At 37.8% G+C, this 19439-nt stretch overlaps 1 protein-coding gene across 6 annotated transcripts in view; it reads left to right on the forward strand.

Moving 5' to 3' along the window:
• The window catches only part of mbnl3 (muscleblind-like splicing regulator 3), a 37401-nt gene extending 18631 nt beyond the window's left edge, over positions 1-18770 (forward strand). The window contains exons 3-8 of one of the 6 annotated variants that reach the window (XM_061786533.1): positions 614-778; positions 1813-2016; positions 2088-2312; positions 4952-5099; positions 6513-6613; positions 8486-8633. In XM_061786533.1, coding sequence (XP_061642517.1) covers positions 614-778; positions 1813-2016; positions 2088-2312; positions 4952-5099; positions 6513-6613; positions 8486-8503 — 861 coding nt within the window. In that variant the 3' untranslated portion in view covers positions 8504-8633. Of the gene's footprint in view, positions 1-613; positions 779-1812; positions 2017-2087; positions 2326-4951; positions 5100-6512; positions 6614-8482 lie in introns of all 6 variants that reach the window. The other 5 variants (XM_061786535.1, XM_061786534.1, XM_061786536.1 and 2 more) reach the window with 5 other exon arrangements.
• The last annotated feature ends 669 nt before the right edge of the window (positions 18771-19439 follow it).

The following is a 19439-nucleotide window of genomic DNA, read 5'->3' on the forward strand; positions in this document are numbered from 1 at the left end:
AAATTTCATTAGCCGGTCCATTATATGTTAGCATTAATCTAGCAGGCTTTCATTCGATGAAATGATATGGTTTGGTTGAACATTTTGGTGTTTAAATGTTTGATTCTCATTTATGTCGGTTTTACAGTAAAAAACACTTACACTTTGGGTCTTATTAGGAGAGCTGTGCGAGCACGTCTCCTTTTTGTTTGTTATACGATAGTCACACATTTCTTGACAGCAAGCGTGGGAACAACTGTTAAGTCTTTTAATAAGTCTGTGTGTTTTGATAAGTTTAAATGTGTTAAAAGTGTGTGTGTGTGTGTGTGTGTTGGGGGGGTAAAACTATTTTTTTATTTTTATATGGTCTATTGCAGATTTTCACCTATGACAGAGGAGGCCTATGATAGATGGGGGTTCACTTTACAACCCTTCAAATAATTATGTTGAGATTTTACTCTGACAATACAAGTGCACCTTTGTTTCAAGGTGATCTGAGCAATGTGATGCTTGAAATAAAATTTCCTCCTCTGACTAAACTTCATCTTTTGTGGTAGCCTGATAACATCATATTGTTTCATAAGTGAATATATGGTCAGTCGCTGCAGTGTGTCACCTTTCTTCTTTTCGTCAGGGCCGCTGTGCGCGAGAGAACTGCAAATACCTGCACCCTCCTCCGCACCTCAAAACCCAGCTGGAGATTAACGGCAGGAACAACCTGATCCAGCAGAAGGCTGCTGCCGCCATGTTGGCTCAACAGATGCAGTTCATGCTGCCTGGAGCGCAGCTGCAGCCCATCGTGAGTGGACCAATGTGCTACATTCTCAATTCTTAAAATTCAGCGGTACAGTGAACCCCCGTTTTTGACATGGGATTACATTCCAGACCCACCTGCGATTAAGTAAAAATTTTAAATTTAGAGAGACTATATATTTTTTATAGTTTTACCCCTCCCAGACGGTTTCAACACATTTAAACTTAAAAAAAAACCCACACTTTATAAAAGATTCCTGAGCACCTGTTCTCACTCATTTCCTATTGTCTAACATCACTTTGAAGACAGGGCAAGAAGACGAGCGATCGCACAGTTCTCCAAATAAGGTTTATTTGTGAATCCCATTTGAAGTTTACTATAAAACTGACATAAACGAAAATAGAGCTAAACATGGTATATTAAACCACCAAAATGTTCAACCAAACATTATACAGTAATAACAAAAGTATGTGAAGATGTGGAACAACCTCAACAAAGACACAAAAGAGTCAAGCTCAATATATTTAAAAAGCTCAATAAATAAAAGGTTTTAAATAATGATGAAATTGTTAATTAAGAAAGTGGTCTCCAAAATAGGTTGAAAATCATTCAGAAGATTTTGGTGGATTTATTTGAATAGAGTCTAAAAGGGAAATTTGGCAATATTATCTAGTAAAAAAAAGTAGAAAATATAAAATTTATACTTCTCGCTGCTCCTTTTCATTCAAATTTTGTTTTCATGTAAACGTCTTTTTTTATGTTATATATATATATTTTTTAAACGTCTTCAAGCTTAATGCTAACATGCAATGGAAAATCCCATAAACGGGCTGATAGAAATTATCGAAGATATTACAGTACTTCTCAACCTTCAAATAACTGCTACTTTAACACACACAGGGAGCAGCATTTACATTGTGGCCCTAGGTAGTCAAAGTACCAATGAACAGTGTGTCCTTTTGGTGACATTTGTTGTTTGGTCTTGTGCCATGAGATTGTTCTAATTTAAAATATGTGCGTGGGCTCAGTAAATGTTTGGAAACACTGATCTGATTAACAGCATTTTCTGAAATCCATAGACAACATTCCCCATGACGCCCTCCCTTGCAACCAGTCCCAGTATGCCGTTCAGTCCATACCTGAGCCACATGGGCCCGGGCATGGGCTTAATGCCTGACCTGCTCCCCAGTACTCCCTTACTAGTCCCTGGAAGTCCCACCGGCCTGGCAGCCACAGGCAACGGCACGACCACGCCAAAGCACGCACGCACAGACAAGCTGGAGGTACGGCACGTACATCTTTTGTGTACCTTTTGTGTACGTCGAAAGGTAAACGCAGATCATGGCTCCCGCAGGTTTGTCGGGAATTCCAGCGTGGGAATTGCACGCGCGGGGAGAGCGACTGTCGCTACGCGCACCCCCTGGAGGCCGGCATGGTAGACTGCAACGAGAACTCAGTGATCGTTTGCATGGACTACGTGAAGGGGCGCTGCGGCCGGGACAAGTGCAAGTACTTCCACCCTCCTACCCACCTGCAGGCCAGGATCAAAGCTGGACACAACACAGCTTCTGCGGCCTTGGTGAGTTACACAGGTAGGGAGGTAAATCCTACGTAGGTAGGTACAGTGGGTACGGAGGGTTTTCAGACCCCCTTAAATCTTTCACTCTTTGTTATATTGCAGCCATTTGTTAAAATCATTTAAGTTAATTTTTTCCCTCATTAATGTACACATAGCACCCCATATTGACAGGAAAAAAACGTAATTGTTGAAATTTTTGCTGATTTATTAAAAACGAAAAACAGAAATGTCACACAGCCATAAGTATTCAGACCATTTGCTCAGTACTGAGTAGAAGCACCCTTTTGAGCTAATACAGCCATGAGTCTTTCTGGGAATGATGCAACAAGTTCGTCACACCTGGATTTGGGGGATCATCTACCATTCCTCCTTGCAGATCCTCTCCAGTTCTGTCAGGTTGGATGGTGAACGTTGTTGGGCAGCCATTTTCAGGTCAAGTCAGGGCTTTGTCTGGGCCATTCAAAAACAGTCACGGAGTTGTTCTGAAGCCACTCCTTCGGTATTTTAGCTTTGTGCTTAGGGTCATTGTCTTTTTTGAAGGTGATCCTTCGGCCCAATCTGAGGTTCTGAGCACTCTGGAGGTTTTCGTCCAAGAAATCCCTGTACTTGGCCGCATTCATCTTTTCTTCAATTGCAACCAGTCTCCCTGTCCCTGCAGCTGAAAAGCACCCCCACAGCATGATGCTGCCACCACCATGCTTCACTGTTGGAACTGTATTGGACAGGTGATGAGCAGTGTCTGGTTTTCTCCACACATGCCACTTAGAATTCAGGCCAACAATTTCTATCTTGGTCTCATCACACCAGAGAATCCTATTTCTCACCATCTTGGAGTCCTTCGGGTGTTTCTTAGCAAACTCCATGCAGGCTTTCATGTGTCTTGCACTGAGAAGAGGCTTCCGTCAAGCTACTCTGCCAAAAAGCGCGCACTGGTGGAGGGCTGCAGTGAACTTCTCGAACTTTCTTCCATTTCCCGACTGCATCTCTGGAGCTCAGCCACAGTGATATTTGGGTTCTTCTTTACCTCTCTCACCAAGGCTCTTCTCCCCCAATTGCTCAGTTTGGCCGGACGGCCAGCTCTAGGAAGGGTTCTGATCGTCCCAAACATCTTCCTTTTCAGGATTATGGAGGCTACTGTGCTCTTAGGAACCTTAAGTGCAGCAGAATTTTTTTTGTAACCTTGGCCAGATCTGCTCCTTGCCACAATTCTGTCTCTGAGCTCTTCAGGCAGTTCCTTTGACCTTGTGATTCTCATTTGCTCTGAGATGCACTGTGAGCTGTAAGGTCTTATATAGACAGGTGTGTGGCTTTCCTAATCAAGTCCAATCAATATAATCAAACACAGCTGGACTCCAATCAAGGTGTAGCACCATCTCAAGGATGATCAGAAGAAATGGACAGCACCCGAGTTAAATATATGAGTGTGACAGCAAAGGGTCTGATTACTTATGGCTGTGTGATATTTCAGTGTTTCTTTTTTAATAAATCATCAAAAATTTCAAAAATAATTTTTTTTTCTGTCAATATAGGTGCTGTATGTTCATTAATGAGGAAAAAAATGAACTTAAATTATTTTAACAAATGGCTGCAATATAACAAAGAGTGAAAAATTGAAGTAGGTGTGAAAACTTTCCGTACCCACTGTAGGTACGGTGGGAGGAGTAATTATGTGTACCCTTTGTAATTTCCAAAATTTCTGTATCAATTAGTACAAAAATGATGCTCATCTAAATCACAAGACGAAAAAAACAGTCTGCCTAAAAAACAGTCTGCCTAAACTAATACCACACAAACAATTATAGTTGTGCCTCGAGATACGAGTGACCCGACTTACGAATTTTTCGAGATACAAGCCGTCGCTCGGCCGAGTTTTTACTTCGATTTGCGACCCTAAACTTGAGATACAAGTGCTATATGGCGGCAGGTGGCTCCGCTCACTTAACAACAAGCAGCAGTTTGGCTGATATAATTAGTGAATATTCTTCAAAATGAAGCTTCAAGCTGTTGATAATGATTACCACTACCTGTTGGAATTTACTGTCAAACTAACCACTGGTCGCCAGCCAATCGAGCAGTCGCACATACAGACAAACACCCACAACCACAAGTAAACTGTGCTGCCCTAAAAAATATAACTGCAAAAATATATAGACAAAAAATTGTTAATAAACTCATTTAAAAAACATCCTAAGAAGAGGTGATTTTTTATTTATTTTTTTGATCCTAGCTTAACTGCTAGTAAATTTGAGCTCTTATTATATACCGCAACGCCCTCTGGTGGCGAGAAACAAACATATGTAAGTCAAATTACAGGTATCTTTATCATCATACATTTGCATCCATGACTCACTAAAACCATTATAAAGACATGAAATTATTATTAGTAGGCTCTATTTTTTAAAACATAATCATAACCAGGCAGTGTTTCTCAATGTTTATCGAGCCAATGTGCATATTTTACATTGACAACATTCAAGCTGTTTGTCACTCCGAATTGACGTTTACTGTAAAACTGAAGCATAAAAAAAAAAAAACGTTTAAACATTGTATATTTAAACAGCAAAAATGTTCAACCAAACCATTTAATTTTATCTCATGAAAGTCTGTTTGCTTTATGCTGTTATATGTTCCATGGTCAGGGTCATTCCGCGGCGGGCGTGCAGTTACTGCCAAAGCGGCAGATGTTGGAGAAGAGCAACGGCAGCCCCGTCTTCAACCCCAATGTGTTCCACTACCAGCAGGCCCTGGCCAGCATGCAGCTACAACAGCCTGCCTTCATCTCCACTGGTGAGTAAGCAGGTACAACAGCAGAGGCTTCTCAAACAAGACAATTTTCAAAAGACCCCCTCAAATCCTAGCACCAATTAAACATAACTGCTATGTGTACCCTGAAGTGCCCTAGTAATTAAAAGGTTTTAGAGAAACAAAGTCGTAAAGTTAATATAACAAATTCTTTTTTTTTTTTTTGGGAGAAATATTTTATGAGGACGAAGTTTTTTCAAGATTCTTTTTTTTTTCCCAAGGGAAAAAAGTCATCTGTACAAGAACAGTGACATTTTGTCTGGATAAAACATCATTATCTTTCGGGACTAGTTATTATGACATTAAATTAAAGTTGTATTTTTCCAAAACAAAAGTTATAATTTTACAAGAACAAATTCATGTTTTTACAGAGAAAAAAGATGTAATGTTATGAGAATAGTCAGGGGTTTATTGAGAAAAGTTGGAATGTTATGAGACTAAAATTGTATTTTTCTTCAAGGAAAAAAGTTGTAATATTCACAAGAGAAATGATTTTGCCAGGAATAAAAGGTGGTGTCTTACGAGAATAGTCTTTTTTTTTTAGAAAGTCGTTATATTATGACATTAAAGAAGAGAGTCATATTTTATCACGTGAATTTCAAAAATGAAATTTTATTCTCGTTGGTTTACTGTCCATCTTTCATTCCTGGCAAAATATGTCTTTATTGGCAAAAACAAAACAAAACTATATTCTTGAAAAAGTTGTAAATGCCATAGCAATTAAAAAGTTACCTATTTTCGAGAAAATAGTTCTTAATTTTACAACAACAAATTCTGATTGATTGTTTTTTTTTTTTGTTTTTTTTAGGATAAATTTTTTTCCAAGAACTAAGACATATTATGTCCAGGTGAAATGAGAGAAGAATGTATGACTGATTCTGAAGTCCCTGGGCAGATTAGATTGACATGGCAACACACAGAGGCTAAATTCTGATAGGACAAAAAAAAAAAAAACATTAACATCCATTTATACACACACTGGAAGAAGCAGTGAAGCCCAGTGAAATGCAACTAGATCAAAACAATAAATGAGCACAATTTCATGTAACCAATATTATGATTTAGTTTCGAAATCTATTAATGTTTCATTAAATTTGTTTAATGTAAAACTTACTGTAGGCCTGTTGTTTAGTGATCATTTGCTCTCTCCATGTTCATGTCCATTTTGAATACAATTGACAGATATCGCACTCTGATCACATTGTATGACTCCTTTGGCTATTTGTTGGGAAACTTGACAATTGCGTTTTTTATTTCGTTTGCGTGTTTGGCGATACTTGTCCGATTTCATCCTGCCGACGTGGCTTGACCTGTTGCCATGGTAACCATATCATTCCTGTCCCCCCCCCCCTCCCATCCTCGTCCTCTTGACTGTTGTCTGACCCGCCTGAATAAAAGTTCCCATGATGCACGGCGCGCCCGCCTCCTCCTCCACTGTTTCTTCGGCCTCCAGCGCAGTCGCCAATGTTCCTTTCGCTGAATCCGCCGCCTCCGATCAGGTTTGCCCTCATCTTGTCTTTTAACCAAGCTGTCTGGTATGGAAAGCCCTTGGAGCATTATTCCATATCCTTGATATCCAGCTTAAGGTTCGTGTACTAGTACACTCTTTACCCTCTCTAGTAAGACAATTCAGCACCCCAGCATGCCACTCTCTCTCTGCTCTATGTACAATGGACAATAGATATAACCATCATCACATGGCCGCTACGTCAATGACCCACATTCAACAGGGCCGCCATGTAGCCACGGGAGGCACGTCTTTTGGAATTGGATCTAGTTATATTGTATATCTCTGACCCGGCAATACGTCAGTCCCATTCTCTGTCTGCATTGTGCCACGGCACCAGTAAACAGCAACGGGCAATTCTAGAACTACCAGACTTTGTCAACGGCATTTTAAGTGACAAATGGAAACTATTTTTGGACACATTGTTCAGTCTCGATGGTCTGTTTGATCCGATATCTGTGATATCGGTGTCAGTTTTATCAAGGTTCCACTGTACTTGATATCCAATTTAAGGTCCAGGTACTAGTACTGTCTTTGCCCCCACCTGTAGGACAACTTGGCCATACTCGTAGGACAACTAGATGCTACTAGTGCGTCAAAACCGTTGGCTAATTAAAAACTGTGTGCTACCAGTACAACTAGTCCCATTATTAAATTATTCTTATTAACATCTGGCACCTCACCTGTCGTACTTGTAGCACGCAAATGTCAACTCATGCACTGTTTGGCCTCACTAGTCACACACATGTAGTTGTCCCACTAGTATACCAAAAGTAGTACATGGACATCGAGCTGGATATCAAGGATATCAAATAAATCCTGAAACAGCTTTCCATTCACTCACCGTTGTCATCGACATTGTTATTTTGTGTGTTTCTGTGTGTGTGTGTATGTATGTGTGTGTGAGTGCGTGCAGGTGTGTGTTGTGGTCACATTTCATCTTTCTACACCTGTCGGTGCATTTTGCATACGAGCAAATGAGCTCAAACGTTAATTGATGTCTTGCAGAATTTATTTTTGCTCAGTTACAAATTAAGTCTTCAATTTGTATGGTTGTTCATTAAGGCAGTGTTGCCCATCTGTTATTGAGCCATGGCACATATTTTACATGAGAAAAAAAATCATAGAACAAAACCAAACAGAAATGTCACAAAATGTATATTGAAATAATGATGATCTCATCTTAATTTACATGCAAATTAACTTTCTGATTGTGAAATGTGGGCCTGTATAGCTGTTATTGTTTTGTATGAATGGAAACAAGTGGATACACAGGTTGATTGTACCTTCTTCAATCTAGTGGAAGAGCATTTCATTCTTCTCTCTGTCACTATCCGTTGCAGGCATCAATAGGCGAACAAAGATACATTATTTGCATCCATCCATCCATCCATTTTCTGAGCCCGCTTCTCCTCACTAGGGTCGCGGGCGTGCTGGAGCCTATCCCAGCTGTCATCGGGCAGGAGGCGGGGTACACCCTGAACTGGTTGCCAGCCAATCGCAGGGCACATAGAAACAAACAACAATTCGCACTCCCAGTCATGCCTACGGGCAATTTAGAGTCTCCAATTAATGCATGTTTTTGGGATGTGGGAGGAAACCGGAGTGCCCGGAGAAAACCCACGCAGGCACGGGGAGAACATGCAAACTCCACACAGGCGGGGCCGGGGATTGAACCCAGGTCCTCAGAACTGTGAGGCTGACGCTCTAACCAGTCGGTCACCGTGCCGCCCACATTATTTGCAGTCAAGAAATAATACTTTTCACCTGTAATTTTTTTTTTTTTATTTGTACTTTAAACCGACAAATAACCAAATAAAACAATGATGAACCAGCCCCCATTTTCTCTTGTGTCTCCCAGTAGACCCTTCTGAGCTGGTGACTTCCGATCCCTTGGCGCTCCCATGTGTCCCCATGGACATGGAGGCTCACCTGTGTCCCGTGCCCAAACTGCTGATGGTGGCTCCCTTGGCCCTCGAGTCAGTAAGCCTTTCTCCAAACGTCACTTAAGATCCCTTAAAAAATAATAATAATAACTAAAAAATAAAAAAAATAAACTAAAAAAAATAAAAGACAAACGTGTGCCTCACCAACTGCACGCCAAGTTTGAAGGCTGTGCTTAAGAGACGCCACCTTCTTCTCAGCCATACAGTACATACCAACACCTTAAAAGTGCAGCATACGTTCATGCTGAGCCAATGAGAACTAGAGTGGGCTAACCCCATTTTTTGTCGTTTGGTAGGAGAGTGATTTAAAGTTTTATGGCTGCGATATATATATATATATATATATATATATATATATATATATATATATATATATATATATATGTTTATTTATCTTTTTTACAGAAATGTTTGTTTTCCTCAGATTTTGTCATTTTGCCAAATATAATAAATTTGGACTTGGATCATATTGGATATTCATATTGCTTGCACTTTTATGCACAATTGAAGTACTGTCCTCCTCTTCAGTTTTATAGATTGGATCCCAATCAGAATCATTTAGGTTGCCTAAAAGACAAACAAACAAACTAGGATTAGAAAAAAAGAAATGTGCAATAGTGATCTAAGTCCAAACATCCATCAAATCTGCCAATATTTCATGAAAGATGGTAAATAAAATTCACATACACTAACATGCAGATACAATGACACAAGCTACAGAACTACTTACTTTCTAACAATCTATGAACCTCACTTTTTTCGAGATGTGGAAATGGGAGTTGCCGCAGTGTTACACTGATGTGTCCGGAAAAGCGCCGGGTGCAATAATGGACTGACCTTCTATATGTGGGTGAAGCCTGGTGTAATGGGTGCATCCATCTCAGAAATTGGAGTTTGCCAGTGTTGCACTGATGAATCTGGAAAAGTGCTGAGAGCAATAAGGGTCTGTTTTGAGCAATAAGGGACTGTTTCGAAATTGGAACTTAACCTTGATTTGGATCCAGTATTCATGACACAAATGGAGTTAGCCCATTCTGGTTCTCAGTGGCTCGACTTGTAAAATGTAAGACATGCACAAACAGAAAACTAACCCCCCTTTATGAGTTGGACTCATCTTAGAGTGCAGCCCAACTGTTTGACTGTTCAGAAGCAATGAAATGAAGACCAGTCGAAAGACAGACTTGTGGCAGACGTGCTTTGTGGTCACGACGTGTTTACAGATGGCCTTTCATGTAAAACCTTTCACTTTTAACTTGTGTGACATTTGGTTGGTCTTACTGTGTTGAGTTGGTTGTGATTTCTGTTTGAGCTGCTCAGCTGCAGCGGAGACAAACACAAAAGTCCAATAAGGAACATACAGTCAACTGCCATATTGTTTAAAAAAACTCCAAAAGTACATCCGATAGGTGAAAATTCATAATATGGAGAGACCATATAAAAATGAATAAATCACAAATAAAAATGTTTATCCTGTATGCAGTGGTTCTCAAACCACTGCTGTATAAAAATACAGAACAGAGAATAATTAGAGGATGATATCAACAGAACAGTTTTCGTTATAGAAATAACTACAGTAGTTTCATTCACTCATCGTCGTCATCAAAATGAGGGCAGGTGCACAAATAATGTTTTTACTGTTCTTCTTTTTACACTTGAACACCAGTTAAGAATGTTCAAATGTTACGTCAAACATTGCCTGGACAGTCTGACCAGTTTGAGTGGATGAACTCAATTTCCATGATTCCTATGGGAAAACTACATTTAAAAAAACTTCCACTGTAGTTATGTACAGTACAGTAAAAGAAAATAATACTAATAAAAAAGCCATTTACAGAAACATGTTAATGTGTTTAATTAAGAGTATATTTACTATATACGCAACGGTAGAAGTAAAATAATGTTTCCGGAAGGATTTAGGAATAATGTAACCATAATTAACTGAATAGACGGGTGGAATTCTGACAGTTATTTTCATTTGAGTCACTGTGTTTAATTTGTTTCTTGATTGTGGAAAAAAAAAAAAAAAAAACATGGTGTTAGCTTCTAGAAGCTTCATTTTGGTCTCAAGCCACAAGTGACATGATGATGATGATGATGACGTTAGAGTGTCACAATGATTGAAGACATTTCATTCGGGCCAAAGTCTGCTGTTATATGCAAAGGAGCTGCACCATTTTACGCAATGCTGGATTATAATGTACACATGGACTTTTTAAACATCATTTGTGTCATTTTATGTTTTGAAGCCTTTTAGGTTGAATGTTTGACACTATAAAATTCCTGTTTTACGGCTCTTGAAGGGCAGTCTAAACTTTAAATGTTCCGATTGTTTTGTGACAGTCCAAAGTTGGCAGACTGTAAATATGCCAGCCGCAGATAGTCAGAAGTTAACAAGGGAATTGTTTTAGGTTTTTGGTTGTTTGCTGTGTAAATCGTGTGTTGCGAATCCCTTCTATAGAAATTCAAATGTGCCTATTTCAAATTCCCTCAATGTCCTTACACTTTGTTTAATTTTGCGTATTAATGATTATAGTTGTGAACACATTGCTGGTGTTGTGACTTACTCTCTGAGGCAGCTGTGCTGTCTTATTTGTCAGTGTGGTAGCCACAGTGAATTGTGTGAAATAAGTACCGGTATTTGCTTAGTTGGTGCTGAAGATTTTACACTCTGAACATGAGTCATTTTAATAAATCACGTCACGGTTTTGTCAATTATACAATGCTCAGATGCTAAATGTGACCATATAAAATATAACTACGGCGTCATGGATTCATTTATCGTGATGGATTAATTTAACATGAACTCTCTTAGCTAGCATACTCTACAAAGGAGTATTAGGGGCCCAAAGATGACTTTTTTTTCTAGAAAATAGTGGGCTTTATTCTCATAAAACTACAAATTTAGTCCAAAAGTACATTTATTTTTTTCTCAAAAGGATGTTTTTTTCTTAATTCACGTATAATTCCGACTTTTCTCTAAAGAATGTACAACTTTATTCTTGTAATATTACTTTTATCTCAAAAATATATTAATCTTTTTCTCCAAAGATATTCTACCTATCCACTTCATAATATTACGACTTTAATCTAAAAAAAAATATACAACTTCTTTCCCGAAAACATGTATGAGCTTATTCCGGTAATATTACCACTTTAATCAAAATAATGTAAGTTTTTTTGTAAATATATACAACTAATTTGTTGTAACATTACGACTTTTCATCTTGAAAACATAAAAAAAATTCCCAGAAAAAGATACACCTTTATTTTTGCAATAATACAACTTTAATCTCTGCAACATATAACTTTCCCTCAAACATATTACAATTTTAATCTTGAAAACATTTGACATTGTTCTCGAAAATAGAAACAACTTAATTGCAAAATTACAACTTTTTATCTACATATAAATATACAACTTCCTTCTTGGAAAAATCTACAACTTTATTCTCATAATAGAGTACTACCAGTTTAATCTTGAAAATATACAATTTCTCTCTCTAAAATATACAACTTAATTCTCAAAATATTATGACTTAAATCTAAAAAATATTACTTTTGATCTTGAAAATATATAACTCAAATTTCAGTGTAATTTTTTTTTTCTTTTCAGTGTGGTTGCCTAAAATTCTGTCATACTATTTTTAGACATATAAAAATGTGTTGAATTAAAAAAAAAAAAATTTATATGTATCCCAAAGTGCCCCAAAAAATGAAAAGTACATATCAGCGTGTTATCACTTTTTATTTGAACCACTTAAAATGTGACTGTATCATCTTTAGCACAAATTAAAACAAATACATTGTTTGCCTGTTGTACTGCAATTCTAAGGTCGGCTACTTCAAGGAATCTAAGCCACGAGGTGTTATTCTCTCAGTTAATATGATGAATACTTAGAATGTGCAGACAAGTGTTATTTTGTTGAACCTTCCCTCTTAAACATGAGTTTTGTCCACCGAAGAAGAGAAACACACGTCCCATTAGTCCAGCCTTAGTTTCCTCATAATGCTTTTTGGATTTATATTTATTTTTATTTTTTTTTACTGCTGTCTATGAAAATCTGAGTATTTATTCCATATCCTTGCTATTTTAAGTTCCATGTACTAGTACGGTCTCTGTCCTCACTAGTGAGACAAATCAACACACTCGTACAACTAGGGCACACTAGTAGGACAATTTACTTACGAGTAAAAGTTTTTTCCACTACTAGTGTAACACGGGACGAGTGTGGTGTAAAACTCAAGTACAGCACACCAAACCATCGGAATAAATGGAAAATTATTTTAATAATTACTTTAAGATCAATTGTGACAGATCACTTCAAAGCCAAAGTACAGAGCAGTCAACCTCACACTCAATGATGTGGCTTTGAAGATTGACAAAATGATGCAATGCTTCATAATCCACAGATAGCAGGTCAGGAATCCTCAAACGTCATTATTCTTAATCCATGATTTGCAAAGAGCAGAACGGGGCAAACGGAAAACTCACACTTGGTTTATCGTGCAACAGAATCCCCAGCCGCCACAGGCACCCGGAAAAAAACTAGTAGGGGTAAAAGTCAAAAACAGAAGGCTGATCCAACAGCCACAGAAACAAGCAACCTTGAGCCGGCAGAATTCTCGTTCGAGTTCGGAAAGCAGAAGGCTGGACAAACAGCCAACAGGAACAGAGAAACTTGATCTGGTGGAACTCCGTCGTGGACGGGAAGCGAGTAGATTCACGGGGTAGCGCTGTCGCATCTTGTACGAATGACCGTCGGACACTCTGACACTAATTGGATCATCAACAAGGCCTTAAATAGGGAGTTGTAGCTGACTGTGGCATCACACTGTGATTGACTAACAGATTGGCTGTCTGTCATGGCAGACTGTGACATAGTGGGCTACTTTTGGCCTACTAGTGTGCAATTAAACCTTACTAGTAAACTTCTGTGCTGCACTAGTAACACTACTAGGCCTAACGAATAGGCAAGTGTCACCCACTCGTAACCTGGAGTGTCCACTCGTAGTTTGGCCTCACTAATAACATGTAATTGTCCTACTAGTACGCCGAAGTGATCCTACTTGTGAGAATAAAGAGTGTACTAGTACATGGAAGGATATTAAATAAATGCTCAAACATTAAAACCTTTCCTCGTTTTTTTTTTTTTTAAATCAGCCAACAGTGAAAAAGCTTATGTGTCATTCTGAGGTGTGAAAACTGATAGGTGCTGTTTGCAGAACTAAAGCGGGGTACACACATACCAATTTTTCACATCTTAACCAATTTGTTTAAACGCGACAAGGAAAAGAATCAGTGGATTTGCGTGATTCACATTAGGATTTGTGATCGTAAATATTGAACAGGTTTAACATTTACGATTGTGATTATGATGGGATGGGAACATACCCCACACCACTGGGATAATCGCTTTGGATAATCTTTGAGAGAAATCAGATAATTGGGCATTGGCTGACTTTGATCAGAAAATGATCAAATTAGGCCCGATTATCGGTATGTGTGTACCCCGCTTTAGTCCTTCTGTCTCAAACAAAAAGGACCTTATCTCTTCTTCACTGTAAAAACATACTGTAGGTATAAAGATGAATTAATCATTTTGTTTTATTTGAGAGGGAAAAGACAGCATGGAAATACAAACATCTTTATACATAGATAGCAACAAGAAATGTGTATATCAAATATTTGACATTTTTACACAATGGTGGAGTCATTGTTGATGCTAATAGTTGCTATGGCAACAAATGACAACATGACTACGTTTCTAGTATCCTCATTATAAAGCGAGTGTGACACATCATTAATTTATTTAAAAAAAAAAAAAGGGGAATATTCATACCGAATTATGAAAATATCCAAAGGTCCTTTGGAAAGATCAGGTGTTTATTTAGTCCACCTTATGTTATTTTTAAAAATCCTTGTACTGTACATGGTGTTTTGGGATTAAAACTATGGAAGTATAGCTGTGCCATCAGAGTTTAAATTCAGTGTCAAAACATTTTTTAATTCGTTGTCCAAAATTCTTAAATGGAATTTCTTTGTTTTAACCATCAAATTTCTAACACAATTTTGTTTTTAGTAAAAAAAAATTCTGTGTCAAAAATTTAGTTTCGAGAATTCAAAATTCTGTCAAAAATGGAAATGTCAGTGTTGAAACTTCAGTCTTTTTTAAACTGACTGTCAAGCACTGATTTTTCTTTCCAACAAATTTCTAACAGATTTATTTTTTTTTTTTACCACAAAGAAATTATCTGACTTGCTTTACCATTTTTAAAAATCTGTGGCAGTTTAGTTAAAAACAATTCAAAATTCAGTGGCAAAATGTTAAAATTCAGTGTCAAACATTCAAAATTCAGTGTCAAAAATTCTAAATTTAGGGAAGAAAATTCTGTGTCAAATTATATGTCATTTTCTAAAACTAAATATGTAACACTAATTTAAAATTTCTAACATTGTTGTTGTTTTTTTATCATCAAATTTCTTACAGAATTTTTACCATCCAAAAATTAATTTTTTTTTTTAACCATCAAAAATATTTAATGTCAAGATTTTTTTTTTTTTTAATTGAGGGTTATCTTTTAAACTGAAATGCTTACACTACATTTTTTTGACGGTAAAAAACAATCCTGGGTTAGAAATGTCATGGTAAAATTCAGTGTTGTAAATTGAAATTCTAACTCTGATGGCACAGCTATATTTCCATATTAACCAACTGATTTGTGTGTCTAAAGTGATGGTCTATAAGGGAGATAATGGGGCTTTTGGACTGAGTTTTTCATGTTTTTTTTTTTTTTAAGCTCATACAAGAGTTCTAACAGACAGTCCACAAGTCTCCTTTTTTGGGGGGGAAGTCCAGCTGCTGACAAATGTCCAGCCTCTACGAATGTGTAACCTTCACCTCGTTTGCACTTATGTACATATTATAGAACTAAGTATAAATACTCCCGAAAATGTTTATTTTGAATACATTTAGACGAAAAGAATTTCATAGACTGTCCAACCAGTAGATTGTTAATAGTATGACTACTGTATGTCTATTATTTGAGGACAGTGTAATGCTATTGCTTCATGTCCTTTTTATTTGTTTCTGCTTATGAAATGCTTTTTTTTTTTTTTTTAATGAAGCTGTTTTATTTGAGTGTAGTCCTGCACTGATGTCAGATAATCTGGAGGAATAGCAAAATGGAACTGCTTGTGTAAAAATATGATAAAAAACTAAGTAAGAAGGCATCGTAGCCAATCACTAACCTATGCTAAGGCAGTAGTGATGTCATAATTACAGTAAATATTTGTATGGAAAGCACTCGTAGGCCATAGATATAAAACATTCCAATTAAAAACAATAAGCACGGCAGTAACCGAGTGTCACGCCCTTTTCTTTAGTGTCCTGATTATGAAATGAACTCGTTCTATAAAAATATTACTAAAAATGATATACAGGGCGGGCCAAATGTAGACTGATGCAGATCGAGAATTGTGTCGTACTTTGTGTCATACTGTTCTGGAGCGGTTTGAGGAATGTTGCGTTGTTCATGAAGCACATCTTGAGCACTTATGAGACTAAATTATGCTTAAAAAAATGTAATATTAACTAATACATATTAATGTAATAAAATGTTTTAGCTCTGTAAAATCCATACCTACTGGTGTAAGCCTACTTTTCCACTGTCCTTGGTTTATGACGTAATTCCGTTCTATGGCGACAACATAACCTAATTTTGTAGTTTATTCTGATTCCTATCACCAACCTATGCTAACGCACAAGTAAAGACATAATTAGTGAAAATAGTTGTATCGGAAACATTTCTAGCCAATAAACTAGCCAGCAAACAAGTTCATTGCGCGCAGGGCTATGAGCTAAGGGGCCCTGACAGACAACTATTTACTCATACTGTATCAATAACACCAGCACTGCTTTAGACACTGCAACAACAATGTACTGGGAATGCCCCACGTAGCTCCCCTTACTAGTTGTTGTTGGCTGGTGGCTAGTTGAGAGACTGCTGATATTTGGCCTTATCAACGACACTACCAGAAACCACTGTAGATACTGCAATGACACGTTGGGATTCAGGAATCCCCCTAATGGGGCCCCCTCCTAGCAAGCTTGTTGTCAAACACATCACCAACAAAATGAAACCAACCTATAACTTAGTTATGAAGTACAGTCGTCCCTTGTACACTTCACTGAATCACAGAGTTTTAAGTCGTACGACATATCTAATTTTCCAACGCAGATTTGTCGCTATACCTCTGGATTTTGCGTTGATCATTTTTCCACATGTGCATTTCAGTCGCTTTATTGAACAATTGGTAACAAAATAAACAAACTGGCGCTCACCCAGAGGCACTGAACACGCAGACTAGCTAATGGGTTGGTCAGTTAACAGTAAGCCAACGCTACACTCTCATTCGCTGACTCCCACTCATCAGTCCAGGCCCTGCCTTTTAAAACCACACGCAACATACATACAAAGTCAGAGATACTACAGTGTAGAATGTGAGGATAGTGAACGCAAGTGGACAAAATTACTTGTCTTACTACCCTTAAGCTCAAGACAGAAATTAAAAAAACACGTAAATCAAATCAAGGCACTACTCTATATATAAATAATATAATAAATACATGGTCGCTACGTTGCAGTTTCATCTACTTTGCAGGTTTTTCTCGACGCCTCTGGAACGTAAACCCGCATGATAAACAAGGGACTCCTATATAGCTATATCATCCTGGTTTTTTTTCTTGGGGGGCGGTGCTCCATTAAAGTTGTTTCCTTGTTACCTTTATTCCAAAACAGAATTTTCTTCTGTGTTGTATCCCCACTGACAAAGCCGTAGATTTGTTTTTGTCGTGATATTGCTGCAGCATTTGTGTGCTGCAGGTTTGGACGTACTCTCTGCTCTTTATTTTTGCTCTTCCAGCTTGCCCATGTTGTTGCCATCGTGCAGATCCCAGCTCGATTGAGTCATCCTGATGAATAGTTTCCCAACCCTCCAACTCTTTAATATGAACTCAAGTGCACGCGGGGGGTATGAAAGCCGTTTGAGCATTTATTCACTATCCTACTAAGACAAATCAGCTCACTAATAGAATTAATGTGTGTTACTAGTAATGTTTTGCCACTACTAGTGCCCCTTTTGGACTAGTACACAATTAAACCTTAAATAGTAGGCATGTGTCATGCACTTTTAGCTTCCTGGAACTGACAAGTAGCATTAGTGACATCTAGTTGTCGTACTAGTGTACAGAAATGAGTAGAAGGCAGTAGTAGCAAAAAACATGACTAATTACAAAAAGTTGTTCTACTAGTGCGTTGAATTGTCTTGCTAGTTTTAAAGACGTTTGACCATTTATTCAATGTCCTTTGTCAGGTTAAGGTTCATGTACTAGTAGACCAAAAGTGGCACTACGAGTGAGAAAAATTTAACTTCTAAAATAGACATTCTACAAATGCGCTAAATTGTTTCACAAATAAGGACAAAGCACGTACTAGTACACCTTCAGCTAGCTATGAAGGATATAGAATAAATTCTCAAACGGCTTTCTGGAAAGCTTAAGGTCCATGTACTAGTATGCTCTTTGTCCTCACCAGTAGGACAACTTTGGCCTACTAGAAGGACTACATGTTACTAGTAAGGCAACAACTACATACTTCTAGTACTACTAGTGAGTTTATAAAAATTCTACCACTCAGCATCTAGCGCTTCGCTAGTAGTGCACAGATGTCAACTAGTGCACAGTTTTGCCACACTAGTCAACATGCAGTTGTTCTACTAGTATGCCAAAGTTGTCCTACTTGTGTGCAGAAATGTCATAGGACAGTAGTAAAAATGTTACTATTAAGACACAGTCGTTCTAGTAGTGCACAGAACTACAGTATGTGTGTCATTATGACGCTAATATGATTTTCTGTCCATGTTTTGCATTTAATGTGATACTCCTTTCTAAAACAAGTGTATGTAAAACATTAAAGAAAAGTCAAAAAATGTAGTTGGAGAGTTTCAGGATAAGCCATATAATGATAAACTCAATCACAAGTGACTGCTTTGTAGTGTTTTGTTTCTTTTTTTGTTGTGTTTTGTATGTGCCGTGCTGCTTGCCAATTATTCATTTGGCATGTATAGTTATTACTATGAGTAAGGTACAGTGCCTATTATTCTGCCATTTCTGTTTGACCTTTAATAAAATCATTGTGATCTCACTTATTTTGTATCCTTGCTATTAATTTCTGACTGATAATTTAAATGTCTTCAGCAGGTTACACACATACTAATAATCCGCCCGAGTGCCCCCTTCCGCCTGATGCTGGGATGTCTCTAAAAGATTATCCTGAGCGATTATTCTGCGGTGCAAGGTGTGTTAAGAATGATTTTTACTCCCCGGTCTCTTGGGAAATGGTTGTGGTCAACTATCATAACTGGTAAACCTGTTCAATATTTAAAATCACAATCGTTAAGGTACACCCTGAACTGGTTGCCAGCCAATCGCAGGGCACATACAAACAAACAACCATTCGCACTCACATTCACACCTCGGGCAATTTAGAGTTGTCAATTAACCTACCATGCAGGTTTTTGGGATGTGGGAGGAAACCGGAGTGCCCGGAGAAAACCCACGCAGGCACGGGGAAAACATGCAAACTCCACACAGGCGGGGCCAGGGATTAAACATCGGACCTCAGAACTTTGAAGGGCCGCTATGACTTTGAAACCATAGAAATGTTTAATCACCTCAAATTATTACATATATACAACAACTTGATGGATAACTAGCTTTGAAATCAGATTTGTTCAACTATTGATCAAGTTACTGTAAAAAGGGGTTTGGTAACAAACCAAAAAATTATTTCAATATCTCAATCTTATTCCTC

This window comes from Phyllopteryx taeniolatus, chromosome 10 (genome assembly GCF_024500385.1).
Source record: "Phyllopteryx taeniolatus isolate TA_2022b chromosome 10, UOR_Ptae_1.2, whole genome shotgun sequence".
NCBI lineage: Eukaryota > Metazoa > Chordata > Actinopteri > Syngnathiformes > Syngnathidae > Phyllopteryx > Phyllopteryx taeniolatus.